General features: G+C 45.8%; 1 protein-coding gene across 1 annotated transcript in view; it reads left to right on the top strand.

Annotated features, from left to right (window-relative positions):
- The window catches only part of b4galt2 (UDP-Gal:betaGlcNAc beta 1,4- galactosyltransferase, polypeptide 2), a gene marked incomplete at both ends in the record, with an annotated part of 53,860 nt that overhangs the window by 17,455 nt on the left and 18,047 nt on the right, over nucleotides 1-18,358 (top strand). The window contains one exon of the mRNA XM_080837890.1: nucleotides 5,315-5,550. Within this exon, the coding sequence (XP_080694016.1) occupies nucleotides 5,315-5,550 (236 nt within the window). The remainder of the gene's footprint in view (nucleotides 1-5,314; nucleotides 5,551-18,358) is intronic.

The raw sequence follows: 18,358 nt of genomic DNA, 5'->3' as shown, positions 1-18,358 counted from the left end.
CCATGGATAATTGACATCAGCACATTTTAAGGCTATGCTTGATCATTGAAATGCATATATTACCTCCTCATGCTGCTGCTCAGTATTCGAAAAGCCTTACGTGGAAGTATCTAAGAAGCATCGCTACAGCACCCAGTCAGCCTCCGATTCATTAAGCTCCTTCAGGCGAAATTAGATTCCTCCGACGGAATCGCTCTCTCAGAATGAACCACGGCATGACCCTCTCCCCTGACAACCATCATTACTGCAGGAAGGCATCCATCTTCGCCAGCAACAGCCAAATAGGCTAGCAGGGAGAAAGGAGGGACGTCAGACATTCAGACTCTGCACAGTGGGCTCCACTTTTCAGCCCTTCATTTTAGGTGCCGGTTTCATGTTCGTACTTTAACGCCTCAATTTGTTTGCCATTTATATTTGTGCTGCGCTGGCACAGTGAGAAGGCCTTAGAAATCATAGTGTTGCAGCCACAGGATGTTGAAGAGCGGAGAGAGTGAGCTGGTGGGAATAACTGTAGGTCTTTACTCACTGAGTGTAATTGTGGGCTTTGGTGTGACAAGTCCCTTGTTTAAGCCTGAGAGACTTTGGTGATTTGTTCAGTGACAATATCAATAAAAGACCCAGTGCTGTAGGAGAGATTGTGGAGGTTTGGGGGATGCAGACCTTAGGTTTCTAGCAGATCGACTGTGATTGACTAGTTTGTGTGTGTGTGTGTGTATTTTTGTGGAAGCTTTATTGTGTGAGGGTCTCCTTTTCTCTGGATTGAAGCGCCACACTGCTCTTCAGCTCAGCTTTGTATCATTGCTTACAGTCAGGTGTGCAGTTGTGACGTCTCATGCTTTTCTAAAGGTTTGATTGGACAGTTAATGTACAAAGGTGATTCTCTCAGTAATGAATAGGGCAGTGTTCTGTCCATCAGCAGGAACCTGGCAGGACGGTGGCGGTTGGTGAAATTTAACACGGCATGAAAAGCAATCACCGGTCTTCCTTTATCACCTTTAAAGCAATGTCCTGGGCAACAATGTACCGTTGAGCAGTTCGTAACACTAATCCCCTCAAAGTAGGCCAACCACAAACAAAGACTTTTGAATTATTGAGTCAATGGAGTCGATGAATTATTGAGGCTGAGGGATGCCTTTTAATTCGTTTAGAGAGTCAGTATTGTGTGAAATTGACGTTGTGACGGACAGACAGAGGACCGTTGTACGCACAAGCTCAAAAACATCAGTGGGTGACGGCGATGGGAGTGTTACAAATCGATGATGTGACAGACGGCGCAGATAAAGTCGCCGACTGCAGAGGGGAGTACTTTGCCGCCTGCTTCAACTCAACTGGAGAGGCATTAAATCAGCCTGTCACAAATGTGAGCTGTCTTGTCTTCCTGTGGCCCAGCGGGGCTAATTTAGCCGGTGGTAGCGCCCAAGTGCACAATGGAGTTGTCTCCTCTGGAGCTGCCATTTGGGATTCCTCAGGTCTCTGTGCTATACATCAAACGGCCTGCTGTGGCCTGAGATGGCCGAGGGTAGTCTCTCCCCTTTGTGTCAGGGAGTTGAAGCTGCTTGTTGTGCCACCAGGGTGGTGTGGAGACATTGCTGGGGACCTGTGGGTGGTGGAAGATGGATAGTGGGGGTATAGGGAGGGACATCTGGTGGATATTTGGCCTGTAGCTGCCAGGTCTGTGGGAGTTTCTGGGCCCAGATTAGTGGTTTATAAGCCCGTCCAAGCCCCCCAATGCGGAGGGTCAGGGGGTCTCCTCGCACAGTGCCAAGAAAAGGCAGCATCCATTAAAACCCTCTCCTCCCCCCCAATTTGTTTTCTTTTGGCTTTTTCTTTCTGACTGTTATCTGTTTTGTCTTTTTTTATGTCTTTAGATTGTTTGTCCTCCTCTCCCTCTCACTCACTCGGTTTCTCTGTCCCTCTCTCCCTCCATCCCTGCTTCAGTTTTCTTTGCTGCCTGGCAGCAGTATCGTGTGACATCCATCGTCCATCTGCTCCCCCGCCCTCTCTCTTCCCTTCACCATGCTTCAGCTGCCACACCCAGCTCCACATTGCACTGGTCAAAACAAACAGGACACTAACAGCGCACCTTTTCTGTTTGCGCCAAGGTTACTCCACCTTTTTCCAGACCCTGTATTAAATGCACCAACATAAAGTGGGAGGAGAGGAGAGTAGAGCATAGAGTAAGAGTAAACTGATCCCTCTGGTCTTTTGTTGTTGTTTGGATGCAAGGTGACTTGCTCACTCTGGCCCCTCCATAACCCTGTTGTCTCACGTCCCAGACATCTCTGGGTGTTTGGGCTGGTTCAGCACGCGCATCGCGTGGAGGGATGATTGGATTAAACTTGCCTCTCGTTTTGCGCTAAGCAGAATTACAGATCCTGCTAATCTGCCTTTTAGTAGGAAAAAAAACTCCTGTGTCTGCATTTTGCACCGTGGGTAGTGTAATTGCTGTAATGTTTTGGGCTGGTTTTTCATCTTCCTACTAGTGGAAGGAACATACTCTTGCTTTTTCTCAGCGCCCCTTTATCTTTTAGCTCTTTCTCCTTATTTCTGTCTATCTCCCCCTCTCCTTTTGTTCTCTCTCCCTCCCTCTTCCAAACCCTCTCAGTTCTCTCTCTCTCTCTCTCTCTCTCTCTCTCTCTCTCTCTCTCTCTCTCTCTCTCTCTCTCTCTCTCTCTCTCTTTGCATTATTTGTGGGGGGTGTTATGTAACGTGATGGCTTAGGAAGTAGCTGGCAGAGTGACCCCCCCGCTCAGCATGGCGCTGGGTGGAGAATTGGAGGGACTTGGGGAAACAGACAGACGGGTGAGTGGACACGGTATCCAGGTCCAATCTGCTGAGTGTTGGTTTTGCATACACTCCACTCCATGGCTCAGCTCAGCGCCGGCGCTGCCTCTGCCTGTGTTAACCTGTGGTTCAGCCCCATACACACCTGCTGAAATTTGTATCACTGAACTTTATGCCACGCATGCAAACTGATAGCAGAGCTGATGCCAAAGAGAGTGGCAGCTCCATTCACTCACTGGCACGTGTTCACTGTTGCTTGTCAGTCTGTTTTTGTGTGTGTGTGCACACAGGTGTTGTTGCATCAGATTAGGCAATGTTGCATCTGGGATGGCAAGCGAAGGCCAGGGTTGGTATTGCATAGAGACCTTTCCCCCAGAGAACCTCTGGAAGAGGTGAGGAAGCGTAGGTGGTGCTTTGACTGCTCTTTTTTTTCTCCTTTATTTAATTTCTCCCTTCTCTTCGTCTCGTGAAGTTGCTAATTAAAACTGGCTGGATCCAATCTGCCTTTGTAGTCAGATCACTTCAAAGAGACCTTCAGAGAAACGGGGAGCGGAGCACGGTCTGCGCGTCAAGCAGCTCTGTGGATTTCTGCAGGGAGTGCAGAGAGGGGATGGGGGGGGGGGTGGTAATTAGGTGGGTGACCGGCCTGCATGTCTGCCAGACACAACAGTCTCACCTTCCCTCAATCTCTTTTTAAGAGAGAACAATTACACCATCCTTATGGAGATACTTACATAGGGCACTGCAGCCAGAGTGCAGAAACAGGTAGCAGTCACGATGCAACAATAAACATAAGTAATGTGAATACAGTGAGCAGTGCAGAGAAAGAGAGTGAGAGAGAGGAAGATGGAGAGAGAAAGAGAGAGCGATGGCAAATTAATGTTTTTTTTAGTTGCTTTGACACATTTCCAGGAGAGTGTCTCCCCTTTGTGTGGGGGAGTTGGAGCAGTTTGTTGTTGGAAGTGACTGCGTACAATTGTACATACTTATTTGCTTGGATGTTGCAATGTTCAAAAGAAGGGGGAAATTGCAGTTATGATGTGAACAAATTACTAGATGGAGTGGAGATTGAACAAGCAGTGTTGAGAATGTTAATTCTGATCTGAGAAACATGCCAAAGCGACTGCTGAAAAACTGTAATCCACAGCCAAGCTGATAACTCAATTACATCCTCAATATGTCTCCTGCATCCTGACCCTTCAGACCTCAGACTGTTGATTTTAATAATACGCGCTCGGCAGAAACAGAGGCTTGCATGGATCAGCCCTCTAATTCAGTAAACGCTTACAGAAATGCTTTTCATCACCCTTGCTTTTGTCATTGTTCCACAAGAGTAGCACTTAAAGTGGCCTTTATTTTCTTAAAGAAGCCAACTCCTCCCTTCCTTTAGCTTTAGAGCAGCAGAAAGATGACAAAGTTCAATCTTTTTTTAGTACCTAACATCACTGGCACTTAACAATGTCCTGCCACATCAATACATGTAGGCCTATTCTTGTGTTTTTCAGTGGACTTCAAAACTATCTCAAGGGACACATTCTGATTTTAAATAGACTTGCTGTTTAATATAGCTTGTGGTACATCCACTTCAGTCAGAAAGTCTCTCAGGTAGGCAGGAGTACACTTGTTTCACTGGCAAATAAAACTTATTTCAGCAAATTGCGTGCAGCATTCATACAATGTTTGTCCTTATGCGCTGTTTGAAAAGACCTAATTACAGCATCCATTTTTGGTGCACTGACTTTGCCATGTTTGGTCACCCAGAGCCGTTGTTGAGCACAAAAAGCCTGCCTGGTTAAAATGGTAGCCGTGCAGTAATTAGAAGTTTCGAGCAATATCCAATTACCGTCTCACTAGTCGAGCCCAAGAGGGTTCCCTATAAATATCAAAGCTGCATCTCAAAGAGTTAACAAGCGTTAACGAGACTATACAAATTCTTGGAGCAACAGCGAGCATCAGGAACGGCTCTGGATCCGGCCTCCATTCTAAAACTCCAGTGGAGTGGAAGGGCTTATGTAACATGTGCTGAAGCTCCCCTCAATCATTCTATTGATCTATTTTCTTAGCTCTGGATCTTTGGAATCAATGTACAGGAGGAGGAGAACACACTGTGGGGAGATGGGGAGGAGGTTGGGGGTGGGCTTGGTGGACGAGATAGAGCCCTCTTGTGGTCAAAAGAGGGTTAGATTTGAAGGCTCTCAGTATGTACGACCTCCCCAGACCCCCCCCACCCCCCCAAAGTGGAAGTGGAAGCGGATGTGTTTGGCATATTTTCCACGTCATCCGTAGCTGTCTAGCTCGACTCTGAATCGTTTTCCTCCTTAGCTGTTGTCCTCATTTGTCACCCAAATTATCTCAATTGTCATGCCATGTAATGCCCCTGGTCCTGACGGCAGTGTTGTGCATCATAACCAGACAAAAAAAAACTGCAGTAGCCGTCTTAACACTTTGCTCATGAATATAAAATGTTGCGTGGGCAACGTCAGCGGGGTATTGTAAAAACAAATTCTCTCCCTTATCTTTTTTTGAACAGTGGGTCGCCTGCTCATCGAGTTCAGCTCGATGATGACATTCGAGCGTGTGCTGAGGGAGAACCCAAACGTGACGGAGGGGGGAAAGTACTCGCCGCATGACTGCCGGGCCAAGCAGAGGGTGGCCATCATCATCCCCTTCCGCCACCGCGAGCACCACCTCAAGTACTGGCTGCACTACCTTCACCCCATCCTGCGCCGACAGAAGATCGACTACGGCATCTACATTATCAACCAGGTCAGTTCGAGAGCTACCACTCTTTCCTCTGCCCCTGCCTCTGCTCTGCGTCACAGTGCTATTGCTGTTTACCTTCAGACTGTGCCATCATTTGTCCAGACAGTTTAAGGCCACGAAGTTCACAGACTGTCATTACACAAACGGGGGAAAGAAAGGTCCTGTCCTGCCTTTATTAAGCTGAAAAAGTGGTGTGCTTTTAAAGCTTTAAGTGCTCTGCTCTTTGCTAGGGTTTTGAGTGGCAGCTCTTTCATGGTGCTGTAAGGTGAGCAGAGTGGAAAAAAAGGGATGTCAAGAAAACTAGATGTCAAGGTAAACTGGATCGTCCACCTTTTCACAACTCTTAGCTTTGTGTTTTCTGTGTTTTCTGGGTGCCGCCTAAGAAGAGAGACTGAGAGGTAATGAAGGATGTACTGTATTGCACAGTATTGCACTGAGGGCCAGCACAGACTTGACCTGAGAGAGAGAGAGAGAGAGAGAGAGAGAGAGAGAGAGAGAGAGAGAGAGAGAGAGAGAGAGAGAGAGAGAGAGAGAGAGAGAGAGAGAGAGAGAGAGAGAGAGAGAGAGAGAGAGAGAGAGAGAGAGAGAGAGAGAGAGAGAGAGAGAGAGAGAGAGAGAGAGAGAGAGAGAGAGAGAGAGAGAAGTCCTTTGAGAACAGGGTCTATCCAAATATAACCCATTGCTTACTGACATGGCCTACTGAAGTTCATATTCTTCATCGTGGACATCAGTTGTAGGGAGAGAAAAAAGGGAGAGGGAGAAAGAAAAGGGGAGGTAAAGAGGGAGAAAGAGTCTTCTGAGTCATTAGCATTGAAATTACCGTCTGCTTCTCCACAAGTCTGAGGCTGTTTTCTGCATGCGTAGCAGGTGATTGCTTTCTCTCCTCCACTCTGTCTCTTTCGCGTCTCCTTTCTTTCCTCCTCTCTTTTCCCCTCTCTCTTTCTCTCTCTCACTCTCTCTCCTTTCCACTCCTTTATCTCGATAATCAGTTTTCCCCTACCCTGGCAAAAGCTGTGCCATTAAAGCCTCTTTTCAAACTCATGGTCCATGGTCAAGGAAAGATTCCCTTTCTTGTCATCCCGTGTTTGTAGCCCTTTGATGAAGTGTTTCTGCATATGCGAGAAAAGAGAATGCGGAATGCGCAGTGCTCTTGTTTATGCCGTCAGAGGCCAGTGTTCCAGAACGGAGCCTTCCTGAATATTCAGTCGGCGTTCTAGTCATGTTGCTCCGCTCAGATGTATGCAGAGTTCCAGTGTTTTATCAGCAGTGACAAAGCAAAGAACCCCACTGAGCTGTTCTCTGGCTTTACGCTACAGTCGCTTCAGGACAAGGTTGTGTTTTGATTTCTTTTCTATTTTAATTAGAGCCGTTTGACTAATTTACTCGGGAATGCGCTTCCAAGTTATATGCACTTGCTCTATCTCTGTGTTTTACAGAAGTGCATTCAATGACTAAGGTTCCTTTCACAGAAGATTTTTCTCTGCATGTTTTTCCTTTGTTTTTCTCAGTAACAGCCTTCAGTGAAATACAGAGACAAACTGAAATAAAGACTCTGTTTCTCCATAACACACCATTCTGCAATTTGCTTTTCTACAGTAGCTTTTCACCTGAAGGACTAGGTTGTAACTCAGGGTCACTGGATCTAAGAAGCTCCACAGTGGTCCTGTACTAACACATTTTCCCTGCTCTACTTCTCATTCACTGGGATGAAGGGTGAGGAGCACTTTTCTGCATGCGCGGCGCGGCTCTCTGTGTGTAATTGTTCTCCCGCTTTTTCATTCTGGAAGATAATGGCTGGAGATAGGGGAACACTCCTCTGGGAATGTTCTCTGCTCACCCCTGACCAGCAGCGCTGCTCTCACATACCTTTGGAATGAAGGCTAGCTTGAACCAAGCTTGAAAAGGTTCCTAGTAGGCTCTTCAAGCTTGGAAATGGGCAGAAGTGTGTGTGTGTGTGTGTGTGTGTGTGTGTGTGTGTGTGTGTGTGTGTGTGTGTGTGTGTAAAAGCCCCATTTGTTCTGCAGGACAGAGGATTGGTTTGTGAGGGACAGTGGTTGGACAGTCAGGGATGATGTCTCGCCCTACTCGATATTGAGAAGAGGTAGTGGGTCGATGAGCGACTAAAGGGAAAAAAATCTGAAAGACAGACCAAAGTGTGCCAATCTCTGATCGCAATCAGAGAAAATCTCTAAAGAAAAGCCTGGGCCTCTACTGTGAATGCAAGGTAAGTAAAGAATCCCAGTTTATCACCATTCAAGTCTAGGGTCATGTAAGGACCCCTTACTCTTTTATCAGAAGAGTTTGTCACATAATACTCGCAGGAATAATGGTCCCGTCGAGATACATTAGGCTGATAACACCTTTCATTTTTGTGCAATGCGGCCATTGTCCTGCTCCAAATCAATCTGCATCCTCTGCACCGTTTCGATAGTGTTAAAAAGGCCCATTATGTTTGGGCCAGATTCAATATCAGCTGTGCCCACTCCAATACTGTATTGAGCAGAGAAAAAGGGGACGTGAGCCTATAATGTCAGCCATTCATCCAGGGTTGGCTGTGACGATGCTGCTCAACAAAAAGTTGGCAACGTGCCCATTTGCGTAACTGGACTAATAGGTTGGCCACAGTCATGCGGCTAGGTGGCAGTCAGCCGGACTCCTTGCCATGGATTATCCTGCCTTCCATCTCAGTTACCAGTGCCTTGGCCCTGGCGGGCACCACCGTTGGCACACCTAGCACAGGGGTGATTGAAGGGCCAGCATTGTCGCACATTCATGCCTTAAATACCATTTGCATAAGATGAAAAGGCAGTTTGTTTACTGGATTTGTACCAAGATACTAAAGGTAGGGCAACCACAAGCTTCAATTAGTGCGTGTTTACGAAACAGAATAGTTGCTGTGCAGTGTCAGATGGTGGCGTAACCTCCTTACGAATAAGTGACGTTACTAATTTGCATTTGCATGTGCCATCTAGTACCAAGGTGTATGCCATTCTTTCCAACATCCCATTATGATGCATGTGGATGTGGGTGACCGTTTAGTCTTTTGACAATGTGACTGCCTCATTTTATCCCATGGGGTCACCCTTTATCAAGCCTTTCTACCGGTCATCTGAAAGGTAGCATTTATGTTTTGATTTGCATATTGGAAAACTGTAAAGACTCACATACACAGACCCTGATGTGTCATTCCTAGATGGTGCAGTGACAGTTGGTGAGCAGTGGACTCCCTGTGACCTGGGCACTGTTAGCATGATAAGATGCTCAGTGGCCTTAACCAAGGTTCTGGCGGACTAGATTGAGTGCTTGCCCGACAAGCAATGGCCCCTGATGCGCTGAAGTTTATTTGGGATTTACAACACAGCTTCTTGGACCCTACTGACCCCTGACCTCCCGGAGCCATTAAAGTGTCGCTCTGTCAGTTCTCAACCCCATCCATCCATCCATACATCACTCTCCCTCTCAGAGGGGAATTTAGAGAAGGGAGTCAGAGAGGATTAATTCCCCCTCCCCCCCACTCTCCCCCAACCCCAACCCATCCTATTTCCTCATTTGGCGGGAGTCGGGTTCTAGGAATCCGACTGGGCCAGAGCGGACGGTCAGCGATATGTGTGTCCCTACGAGAGGAGAAATCGGGTAATTGCCACAGTCTGGCGCTGCTGCTGCTGCGGTCCTGCCAGGGCGCTGTGAAACCTGACAGAGTGACAGGACGGGAGAAATATGGAGCAACAGATCGTCGTCGACTGGAGCTAAATGCGGCGGCGGCGACAATGCCCCTGTTGTGCCACTGTCGCCCTAATGAGATTAGCTGGATTCAGGCGCTTCCCGAGCGAAAGGACGGCAAATCCCAGAGAAAGTGGAGGGGGCGAATCACTCAGGGCCCTGCGTTGTTCCGCACAAGTGACACGGACAGTGCCACGTCTAATCTGCCTCTGATTGCGGTCCAGCATCTCACACCCAGAGCCCCGTCCCACCCCCACCCTCACCACACTCATGCAGTCATCCAGTCCCTCTCGCTGGATTATGTCTGCAGAATCCTTGGGACATTCATGTTATGAGTGTTTGGCTTGGTGCGAATTGGCGGTCCAACTTCATTCTGAGCATTGCTTATTTCCCCTAGCGCACATGTGGTGTGAAAGTGATGGAAGTGTTGTGCCAGATGCTTAATTCTTTCATTTTCAGGGGCCACCTACAAAGAGAAAAGAAGGTTAAAAACTGAAAAGGCTACAACAAACCATGTGATGCTTATAGCAAGTTTGTAATTTCCAAAACATGCCTTTTAAATCACCTAGTTCGTAGACTCTACCTTTTTAGCACAGAGATAGGGCATCATATCATTTCAGATATTGGTACTGCCCTAAGTTATCATGGCTTCACGGTCCTCTTTTTCTCTGAGGTTGTGCCTCTGCAATGATATTCATATCCTTTCTGGCGGCAGATTTTTTTCCCCCAGAAATAGTTTGAGCTCTTTACAGGAAATTATTTTCATATCACTGCCACCTCGCCCTGCCCTTTGTGATTGGTATTTAAAGGTTTATCCCTTCATTCCAAAAACTGGATGGATAGGAGCAGCCTATTCTTCATCTTGGAAAAAAAATGGCACATTAATAATGACCTTATCAGGGAAGCTGGGGCCAGCTTTTGAACAACTCATAAAGTGCTTAGAGGGATTGTGTGATCGCTAGACGTCTTTTCTTTTGAGGTCATTGGAGGGTCGCATGGATGTCTCCTTACCGGGAAATGGGAAGTCTTAGTCATCTAAAAGACCGGAAGGAGGCTGGTGGGAGGTGCAGGGGATTGGATGGGTAATCATGGGAGGAATGTTGCTACTGAGTGTTGAAGTGGTGCATCCTCTTTCCCCCCCATGAGTGACCTTCTAGGAGTGTTCTAACCTGCCATCTGCTCTGAAGCTTGCTGCCTCTTCATTTCCCTCTCTCTCCCTCTCTCTCTCTCTCTCTCTCTCTCCCTCTCTCTCTCTCTCTCTCTCTCTCTCTTTCTTTCTCTCTCTCTCTCATATATACAGTATATATATATATATCTTGCTTCTCTCTCTCTCTCTCTTTCTTTCTTTCTCTCTCTCTCTCTCTGTCAGACCATGGCACTATTAGATCTAGGGTGCTAAGTGCTGCTGAGATAGGCGCTGCTTTTGCTGCAATGAAAAATGAATGAAGGAGCTAAATGACAACCTTTCCGCCCCTCCTCCTCCCATTCTCTGGCGTGTGTTATGTTGGGATCTGAAACGACCTCAGAAATTGAAAGTAATTGAATAAAAACAACTCCCACTGCATGAGATCTGTGTTTTTGTGTGTGACAGAAAGGAGAGGTTAAATCTGAGTGTGTGAACCTTGAAAGTATGGGGAAGCATCCTTAAAATGTGTGTCTGAAAGAAATGGGACTCACACAGGCAGAAACACATTGGGGTAGAGCAGCTATTTTGAGAATGAACTGTCAGAAATGATGGATATTTCCATGTGGTTAGATTAATGGCTTGTTTTGGAGGTGACCACACTGACCACTGTGTTCACTTCCTGTCTACTTTTTTGGACTAGTTCTGCAGGGTCAAAGGCAACGATTTTAGCTTAAGATTTTGCCATTCACCCAAGGTAGAGGGTGTAGTCTTATGCTGTTGAACTAGCTGCACTCTTAACACGACAATGTTTTATTTAGTTTGGATGAATATAGTACATTTTCAGTGAGGCTTCATACGTGTGAGGCTCAAACTATGTGTTTCAATGTTTGGGTGTTGCCTTCAATTGTCGGCGGTTTTCCATATTTCTTAAAACTCTGACATTCAAAGGCATCTTTTCAAATGATCCCCAGTCCAGGCATCACAGATGCTGTATAGGAGCTGACTTAGTTCAAAGGTCAGAGTGTGCTGGCATTTCACACAAAGCCCTTTGTTACTGGTCTCCCCCCGGTAGCTGGAATGGACATTACCATTACATTAAGACAAGGCAAATAATTAAAATAAGTTTGGCATTGATGTTTTCAATTTCCGATTTTCCATGCATATTCGTTCCATCTGGCTGTTGATATTAATTTCATTCAGTTCCTGTGGTTTTCTTCAGTCGTGGTTTGATCTTGTCTGGCTTAGTGCCACAACAGACGGCACCAGCAAGCGATAGCCCAGGCTTTTGTGTGACGCCGTTTTTTTTATTTTATTTAATGACTTTAGTAAGAGATGCCCAACCTATTTTCTCCCTTTTACCTCTCTCTCCCCACCTCCCTTCTCCTCTCCTTTCCTCTTTTTTGTCCCCCTCTCCTCGCTTCTTGTTGCATTAGCATGAATCCCCCCAGCCACGCTTCTCCATTAAAAAGCTTCTTAATGAATTTGAGGTGTGGAGACAAAGGTACAATACAGAGCTGAGCGCTACTCTGATCGGCTCCCTCGGAGCCAGCCTGTGACGGGCAGAGGCGGGGCGGTAAGATGAGCGGGCCCTGGTGCTGCTGTTGAAATGCTCCTGCTGAGCCGGCGTCCCGCTGCTGGGGTGAGGTGCGTTCAGAGAGGTGCCGTGGCAAATGGATATTCAATCAAAGAGCTCCACAGTGTTCCTGTGGGAAGTGCATTGAGGTCACGCATCACCAAAACAAAACAGAAAACTGATGCTCGCCTAGAGGCTTTCTCAGCTCGCCCGGAGGAGAAGATGCAGTGTATACAGTTTTGATATGGTTGTGTTTTTTGGACGCTGTGCTGGCTTCTTGCCGCTCTCTCTATTGTTTGTGGAGTACAACAACAACATGCATTGCATTGCCTCGATAGTGATCATCAAATCGAGTTAATTTCGCATTCAGCTGTTTGTTTGGTTTTCTTTGGTTTGTGATGGAGCAGACTTTTTCCGTAATGAGTGAAGGGCATTAGTAAGGTATCCCATCGAGCGGCTGGTGTGAAAAAACTTCTCCCTATCTAAGCTCTGAAAAGCCCAGCTGTCGATAACTTCCTCATGTGCTCCTCTTTCTTTGGAAACATAATTCATAACATTGATTTGTCTGGTGTCCGAGCAGTGTTTCTCTCAAGGTCTCTCTGCTCGATATGGGATCAAGGTATGACCCGCAGCTCATGCAAAATTGAACACACAAACTAGAATTACATTGTAGCGCCTGGTTAAGAGAGCAGGACTCGTCTCCCCGGGTGTTTTATTTGGCCTTGCTTTTCAGTGGAAAGGCTTTGGAACCATATCTGGGTTTCATGCCTTTGATAACCTCTGTGTCCATCAACAGTCAGAGGGCTATCTACACCTTGGTGTAGGAATAGCGGTGATGTGTATGTTGTTAGCGTCAATAATACAGCATCTCTTGTATGGGCAGGAAGCTTTACTTGGTATTATCTCCTTCACAGATTAGACATACATTATTTTTATCATTCTGAACCTCCTCTTTAGAGTGGAGAGAAGAAACATACAAACTCTCGGATACTCATTAAAGTCTAATGGTGCTGTTGTCAGCATCCAATCAAAAGGAACCCTGCAAATCAGAGGAGACGTTTGGCTTGCGCCTCGACAATGCTAATTCCAAAGACACTGACGTCTTTGCTGATACTATGAGCTGGGGTTGTGAACGTCAGCAGAATCCCGGTCTGTTTTTGCACACACAGCCAGGCGGCACAGTTCAAGCCTGTAGCCATGCAAGGGTCTGTCCTTCAGACTCCAGAGAGCGAGAGAGAGAGTAAGAGGCAGAGAGAGAGAGAGACAGAGTCAGAGAGAGAGAGAGAGAGAGTGAGAGACGGAGAGAGAGAGAGAGAGAGAGAGAGAGAGAGAGAGAGAGAGAGAGAGAGAGAGAGAGAGAGAGAGAGAGAGAGAGAGAGAGAGAGAGAGAGAGAGAGAGAGAGAGAGAGAGAGAGAGAGAGAGAGAGAGAGAGAGAGACAGACGTTTCTTCTCATCATAGCATGTCAGCTGATCAGGCTGCCCTAGTTACCCTCAGCACACCATGGCTGGAATTATTCATCTTCTCTTGTCCCCCTCAGATGCCCAGAACTGTAGAGAGCTGACCCTGAGGGGTTATTACAGGACCCCCTCTCTTTGATGAAGGAACATGATGGAAAAAGTGAAATAGGCTTTTCCTGTGTGATGCTCTTTGCCAAGGATATGCGAACCTGGGATGGAGAGACCATGTTTACCACCAAAATAGAACGATTGGTCCCATTACGACTTGGGAAAATTGGGCGTAATAATATTGAAGCAAATCGGTTTTAAATTGTACTTCCTCAGCCTATCAGTTGGGTAAAGGCTTACCTCCAAGGCAGACTGCAGATAACCGCTAAAAGCAAGAAGCACGGAAAGGATTTTCTTTATAATTCTTGACCTTTAAAGCAGTGCAAAATTGAGGTCAAGTTCTGTGGCATTTTAATTGTGTCAGATTAACTATAAATGTCTCAGAAATGTGTGTAAGGATTTCTTCAGACAGGAATGTTGTTTTACTTCTGAAAGCTGTTGAATTTACAGCCTTTTTGTAAAATCAATAATGGTGCAAAACAAAAATGTCCAAACTGCCCTCTGGCAATGGTATCATCCATGTTATTTCTGCATTCGCAATTTTGCAAATGTATCATCAAACTCATGCAGCATTTAAAGCACATACACTTCTTCAAGAAACATCTGCTTTACATGAAAGTGTGCTTTTATCCGAGAGCTCTCTTTGAAGTGGAGGCTTCACGGTGACACTTCCCTGTATTGGCACAGTCATATCCCTGCTTCGGTAAAGAATAAAACCTTACTGTTCAGACATAAAATCTGAAATCGTCTGTCAAAATATCTGAAATCAGCATTTTATGTGTCCTCTACTTTCAAGCTCTGGCAGGAATGAGTTTTCCACCCGACCTGACACTGACCTGCCTGATCCGGATGCCCAGACCCATCCTGGCAGTGCTGTTGTGGGAGCCAGGTAGATTTATGGCTCTTCTTTGGCATCATTAATGCCCTGATATGTCTCATTTTTCAGGATATGGCAGAGAACAGTGTGTCCCAGATGTTTTAAGACATCATCGGCTCTAGATCTCAAGAGCCTTCACCACAGGAGCACACCATTACCGTTTCATACTTAGACAGTACCGGTAGTAAATTTGCTTTTGCCAAGCCTTCGTGGCTTACAAAATAGATTGGGCTTTTTTTTGTTACTAAAATAAATGTAGCTTTTAGGGTGAGGTCAGGAGATTTTACCAATGGTGTCAGCAGGTAACCATCTCCACTCTGGTTGGTGGTTGTAGGTATACTCCCAGTTCTGGGCTCCTAACATATGGCTCTTGGTATTGTGAAGCTTTTATCGGAGCATATTGTATTTTTACTGACATGCCCCTTAGGAGGACAGGAGTGGGTCGCATGCTTCCCCCATCAGTCTGCTGGGAAGAGCTCAGTGCCTGGAGCTTAGTGCACTCATTCTCTCTCCTTCTGCTTTTACACACATAAACTTCCATGAGAGTGAACCGCAAGGTTACCTGCATTAGTGAAGCGATAGTGCTTAATACATGAACATACACACACACACACACACACACATATACACTCACTCACTCACTCACACACACACACACACACACACACACACACACACACACACACACAGACACACACAAATACACTCACACACACACACACACACAACTACAGACACTCAGTCACACACACACTCAAGTGAAAACACATACACATTTAATTCAGTCCAAGTGGAGCAGGGATGTCACAGTTATGAAACAACCTTATGGAATGGCAGGAGGGCCCCAGTGGAGGGGCGGTGGCCCGACAAGGTCAGCCATGCAGAGAGAGCGGAGATGAGCCGTCGTCCACGGCAGACAGTAGAGCACGCCGGACACGCCGCCGGGGAGCATTAACTCCTGAGACCTGAGCCAGGCAGAGCTGGGCTGACCCCTCACACTGTCTGCCTTAAAAAATATATATATATTAAAAATAAAAATGATCTCGCCGCAGGGCTGTGGCACTGGACACTGACCTGTGTGATAGGGTGACTGGGTTGATGCACAGGGCATTTCAGAATGCCATGCATTTGGCACGGTGTTGTAGCTTTTGCCAGGTGGATAGCAGGGGTTAGAACTGGTGTGCTTGAAACATGTAAATGCTGTTATGCTTTGTGCAGAAGAGAGTTGTGAACCGAACATATGAATGAGGCTTTTAGCCCCTCAGGCTTAAAAGTCACGTCTAACATTAAAGTGTAAAAGAATGTGCACTAAGTCATAACTCACCACTCACTCTGAAATAACTGACTCAGGTGGCATTTCCCCACCTAATGACCAAGCAGATTTTTCGCCATAGTCCCAACGTCTCGGCAAGATGCCACGACCCTGTTAGCGCATGAGTAAGGAATGGCGCTAATGTCTCGATACATCACCCCACTACACCATGCTGTCATTTAATGCACCACATTTCCTCCACTTCTTTGAATTATGAGGGCCCTTTTTGCCGTAAAACTCTTATCTGAATCCCCCCGCTAGCTGATAGGCCAGTGGGTATTAATCATGAGCCAATGAAGCTGGGCCTCCCTCAGCCTTCCGGCCAAATGATGCCTGGGCGGATTAGTCTGACGAGGCCAGGTTTTATTTAATTAACTGTGATTGGGATTAAATTCACATTAGCTTGCATCACATGGACGGCATAAGGGGAAAGCTGCCGGCATATTTCATTCAGTTTGATTTGCACTCTTGAAGAATTTTTTAATGTGTATTTTTTTGTAACTATATTTATGTGGTTTTATCCAAGTCATTTTCTCTGCTGAAAGAGAACTACAGCAGCAGTGCACATAATTATCACAGAGCTTTAGTGAAACATGCACACTTCATTATGATGGTCCTCCAGCAGCTCTGTGTATTATATTCCATAATAGTCATATCATCTCTCATAAGGTGGATTGTTTTTCCATTACAGTGTAATGTGCTCCTTCAAACTTAATGTATCACATAAAAGTTACAGGCCTCTTGTGTCACACTCTCAAATGGATTTCCATCTCTTTAGACTCTTTAGATTTATTCACTTTCCTTTTTTTTCTCTGACAGGATCAGAGGGCAACGACTTACTCTGCCCTGTGCCAACAACAGAGAATGGTTGGCCTCTTGCTAAATGTGATCCTATCCACTGCAGTGACTTTTATCTCTATGGCAGAGACCCTGAGTGCAGAGGGACTTTGCGCTAGCACTGTATTGTTGTAGTGTTGTAGTGCTCTAGTGATGTAGTGTTGTAGTGCTGAAGTGTTGTAGTGTTGTAGTGTTGTAGTGTAGTGTTGTAGTGCTCTAGTGCTCTAGTGTTGTAGTGTTGTAGTGCTCTAGTGTTGTAGTGTTGTAGTGTTGTAGTCTAGTGTTGTAGTGTTGTAGTGTTGTAGTGCTCTAGTGTTGTAGTGTTGTAGTGTTGTAGTGTAGTGTTGTAGTGTTGTAGTGTTGTAATGCTCTAGTGTTGTAGTGTTGTAGTGCTCTAGTGTTGTAGTGTTGTAGTGCTCTAGTGCTGTAGTGTTGTAGTGCTCTAATGTTGTAGTGTTGTAGTGTTGTAGTCTAGTGTTGTAGTGTTGTAGTGTTGTAGTGCTCTAGTGTTGTAGTGTTGTAGTGTAGTGTTGTAGTGTTGTAGTGCTCTAGTGTTGTAGTGTTGTAGTGCTCTAGTGTTGTAGTGTTGTAATGTTGTAGTCTAGTGTTGTAGTGTTGTAGTGTTGTAGTGCTCTAGTGTTGTAGTGTTGTAGTGTAGTGTTGTAGTGTTGTAGTGCTCTAGTGTTGTAGTGTTGTAGTGCTCTAGTGTTGTAGTGTTGTAGTCTAGTGTTGTAGTGTTGTAGTGTTGTAGTGCTCTAGTGTTGTAGTGTTGTAGTGTTGTAGTGTAGTGTTGTAGTGTTGTAGTGTTGTAGTGTTGTAGTGCTCTAGTGTTGTAGTGTTGTAGTGCTCTAGTGTTGTAGTGCTCTAGTGTTGTAGTGCTCTAGTGTTTTAGTGCTCTAGTGTTGTAGTGCTCTAGTGTTGTAGTGTTGTAGTGTAATGTTGTAGCGTTGTAGTGCTCTAGTGTTTTTGTGCCCTTGTGTTGTAGTGCTCTTGTGTTGTAATGTTGTAGTGTTGTAGTGTTGTAATGTTGTAGAGCTCTAGTGTTGTAGTGTTGTAGTGCTCTAGTGTTGTAGTGTTGTAGTGCTCTAGTGTTGTAGTGCTCTTGTGTTGTAGTGTTGTAGTGCTCTAGTGTTGTAGTGCTCTTGTGTTGTAGTGCTCTAGTGTTGTAGTGTTGTAGTGCTCTAGTGTTGTAGTGTTGTAGTGCTCTAGTGTTGTAGTGCTCTAGTGTTGTAGTGTTGTAGTGCTCTAGTGTTGTAGTGCTCTTGTGTTGTAGTGCTCTAGTGTTGTAGTGTTGTAGTGTTGTAGTGTTGTAGTGCTGTAGTGCTGTAGTGTTGTAGTGCTCTAGTGTTGTAGTGCTGTAGTGTTGTAGTGTTGTAGTGTTGTAGTGTTGTAGTGCTCTAGTGTTGTAGTGCTGTAGTGTTGTAGTGTTGTAGTGTTGTAGTGCTGTAGTGCTGTAGTGTTGTAGTGTAGTGCTCTAGTGTTGTAGTGCTCTAGTGTTGTAGTGCTCTAGTGTTGTAGTGCTCTAGTGTTGTAGTGCTCTAGTGTTGTAGTGTTGTAGTGTTGTAGTGCTCTTGTGTTGTAGTGTTGTAATGTTGTAGTGTTGTTGTGCTCTAGTGTTGTAGTGCTCTCGCGCTGTAGTGAAGTGGTCTGCAGTAGTGTGACAGGGCTCCTACTATATCACACATGTCTACGGGACAAAAGGATGGGAGCAAAACCTGAAAAAAACAACTGTCTTTTCTCTCAGTTGGATTTGATTAATCGTTTCCCTGTCGGCTTTGCTGAGCAGTCGTGTGAGACGC

The sequence above is a fragment of the Sprattus sprattus genome (assembly GCF_963457725.1).
Source record: "Sprattus sprattus genome assembly, chromosome: 4".
Lineage (NCBI taxonomy): Eukaryota > Metazoa > Chordata > Actinopteri > Clupeiformes > Clupeidae > Sprattus > Sprattus sprattus.
The sequence above is the reverse complement of the archived record's forward strand: the minus strand, read 5'-3'. Positions and strand labels throughout refer to the sequence as shown.